At 42.2% G+C, this 2,642-nt stretch overlaps 1 protein-coding gene across 4 annotated transcripts in view; it reads right to left on the bottom strand.

The window, feature by feature from the left end:
* Positions 1–422: 422 nt before the first annotated feature.
* pard3ba (par-3 family cell polarity regulator beta a) overlaps positions 423–2,642 on the bottom strand; it is a 116,128-nt gene continuing 113,908 nt past the window's right edge. For 2 of the 4 annotated variants that reach the window (XM_034151304.1, XM_034151305.1), the window contains one exon: positions 1,203–1,548. In XM_034151304.1, coding sequence (XP_034007195.1) covers positions 1,203–1,548 — 346 coding nt within the window. Of the gene's footprint in view, positions 1,549–2,642 lie in introns of all 4 variants that reach the window. The other 2 variants (XM_034151303.1, XM_034151302.1) reach the window with 2 other exon arrangements.

Below are 2,642 nucleotides of genomic sequence, written 5' to 3'. Positions count from 1 at the left end.
ACGAGGTGGATCAGCAGCTCCTTGTTGGCATTGACGCTAATTAAACACTAACTGATAGTAAAAGCCTTCTCCACACTCTAATTATTCCCCATTTCAAGTCTAATTTCACCAATCAGTGCCATCTTTATTTCTGAGAGCAAATTGGTCGCTAATCATTTTCTAGTTGAGATTTCCCTGCCTCTAATTGTTGAATATGATTTAGTCATTATCAGAACGCCGGCTACTCTTATCAGTCATCTCACAGGGCAAATGTATCTGGAGATTGTGCTCAGAGAAATTAAGCTGAATATTTTTAATGAATTTTTAAAGTGATGACTCACAGCCTTGCCGCAGTTTGACTGGGTATTTTAAATATTCATAATCTGGATAATTACTTAAATGAAACAGAAAAAGGATGAAATGATTTAGTGCGGCTCAAAGACTGAATTTCAAAAGTATTTAATGCAAAATATTTGTATTTAAAAAAAGATCATGAATTTATTCGATAGCATTTTTTGACACTTTTAATATGTTCTAGTAGTTAAAGATAACATGTTTCATTAGCTGCACCATACATTATCCATATATTATCTGTAGCTTGTGTGTGGATCAAGATTTATACATTTTATTATAATAGAAACACCACAAAAATATCACAGACTCATATACAAAGCATTTAACAAATGTACAGAAAATGTATAAGCTACGTATATATCCGAATAATCAAAGGGAAAAAAAAGTGTGACGGCAGGATGTAAAGGAAGTCAAAGAGACCAACATGAAGGACAAGAGGACACTTTGAAGGGGAGTTACTTCCTGTTTCCTGTTTTGTCGACTTCCTGTGTCTCCTGGTGCGGCTGGTCAAGGTGATCCCTTCATTTCCTCTGCAGCTTGTGCAAAACGCTGGAAAAGAGTTGATTCTACACAACATACACTAACTCTATATATCTACGCTGTTAATTGAATTGCCCTTCATTTAATTTAATAATAAAATCTATCAAAATATACATTGGCACATTCACAAAGCGCTTGCCAACATGATTATATATGTACACACTAGTTAAAGCTGGCCAGAGTTATGACCAGATGCTTCTGAGAATAAGCCTGGTCTCTTCTTGTTCTTTTATCAGATAAACTAATATGTTTCTCACTTATCTGCCCTGACAGAGACAGCTGATATCACAGATCTGGGATCAGGTGAATCTGTTATATCTATGTACCTTCTACACTGCATCTATCAGAGGGTTCTTCCGCCTCTGGTCGGGCTGCCTGTCGTCCCTGTAGCGCTCCCCGGTGTCGGGGTGCCTCTCTGGGCTGGAGTATCGTCCCGGGTTGGCCTGCCGGTACCCGTCCACTCGCCCCCCCGCGGCCTCATAGAAGTGGTCCCCTCTCTGGCCCGCGGGGGGGGGCGGCAGGACGTCCTGCCTCACTGGGGCGCGGTGCTGCTGATCTGCTCGGGGGGACGAGGGGTAGTAGCGCTGGTTGTTGGGCGCCTGCACACGGCCCTGGTGGGGGACGGGGTCTCTGGGCACGGGTCTGGAGTGGGTGGGGTAGTCATATGGATCCCTCCTGGAAGAGAAATATGGAAAATTAGCAAACTATAGGATTGCAGGACTTTCTGAAACACATATATAGTCTAGATCTATGCTTGAGTAAGGCAAGGCATGGCAAGGCAAGTTTATTTATATAGCACCTTTCAACACAAGGCAATTCAAAGTGCTTTACAAAACTGAAAGACATTAAGAGCATGAAGAAATAGTGCAGCAGAAACATATTATAAAATGGCATTTAAAAACACTCATTTAAAAGCAAAGAAAATAAAACATGAATAACACAGGTACATGAATACAAGTTGTGAGATATTAATATATCAATTAAAAGCAGCGGCAAAAAGAAAGTATAGAGGAAGACAATATTTAATACTGGTTTAAACTGGTCCCCCCCCCTTGCGGTAAGCCTCCTCCTGTTATTCAGTTTACGGTGCGAGGCTGTGGCCTTGGCAGGATCAAGTTGTGGGGAGAACGTGGATGGAGAGATGCCAAGAGATAACAGCAAATGCCTTGGTAAGCATATATGAGGCTGTGTGTGTGTTTAGCTGGAGTGTGTAGGAATGTGTGTGTGAGTGTGTGTCCCAGGGGTCTGCAGTAACGAGGCAGCCAGCTGGAAGTCTCCGGTTCCCTCCCCGTAGCTCCGGGTGATTAGGGGCTAAACCCCGGGGTAAGGCGACACGCGGGACTTGGGGAGACGGTAGGAGGGAGAAAAGAGGGGAGAGTAAGAGAAAAGAATGTTTTCCATCTTATGTGCTGTTTCCAGCGCCGGGTGACACACATATCTAAAAGCAAATCTAAAAGTGGAGGGGAAACTCTCCTATTTATAAAAGTGGTGATCTACGAGCAGCCCTGTCAACATCCTAAATTAAGTATCTTTGTAAACACTAACAAAGACGGCATCACGACTTCTTCTAGGCCATATATAGAAGTGGTTACAGTCACATATAAACCAAATGCACACACCTAAAAAGTACTGGTACAAAACAGGAAGCCTTGACAGACTCAACTAAGTTAGTCCCTAGAAAGTCAGCATAAATTCTATCATCTATTTCCTGTTTGTAAAGGTCGTTTGGCACAATGCTACACTAAAGAAATCAAAGGACTACAAATAAC

The sequence above is a fragment of the Trematomus bernacchii genome, unplaced genomic scaffold (genome assembly GCF_902827165.1).
Source record: "Trematomus bernacchii unplaced genomic scaffold, fTreBer1.1, whole genome shotgun sequence".
Lineage (NCBI taxonomy): Eukaryota > Metazoa > Chordata > Actinopteri > Perciformes > Nototheniidae > Trematomus > Trematomus bernacchii.
Note: the sequence above shows the minus strand (reverse complement) of the source record. Positions and strands in the feature narration are given on the sequence as shown.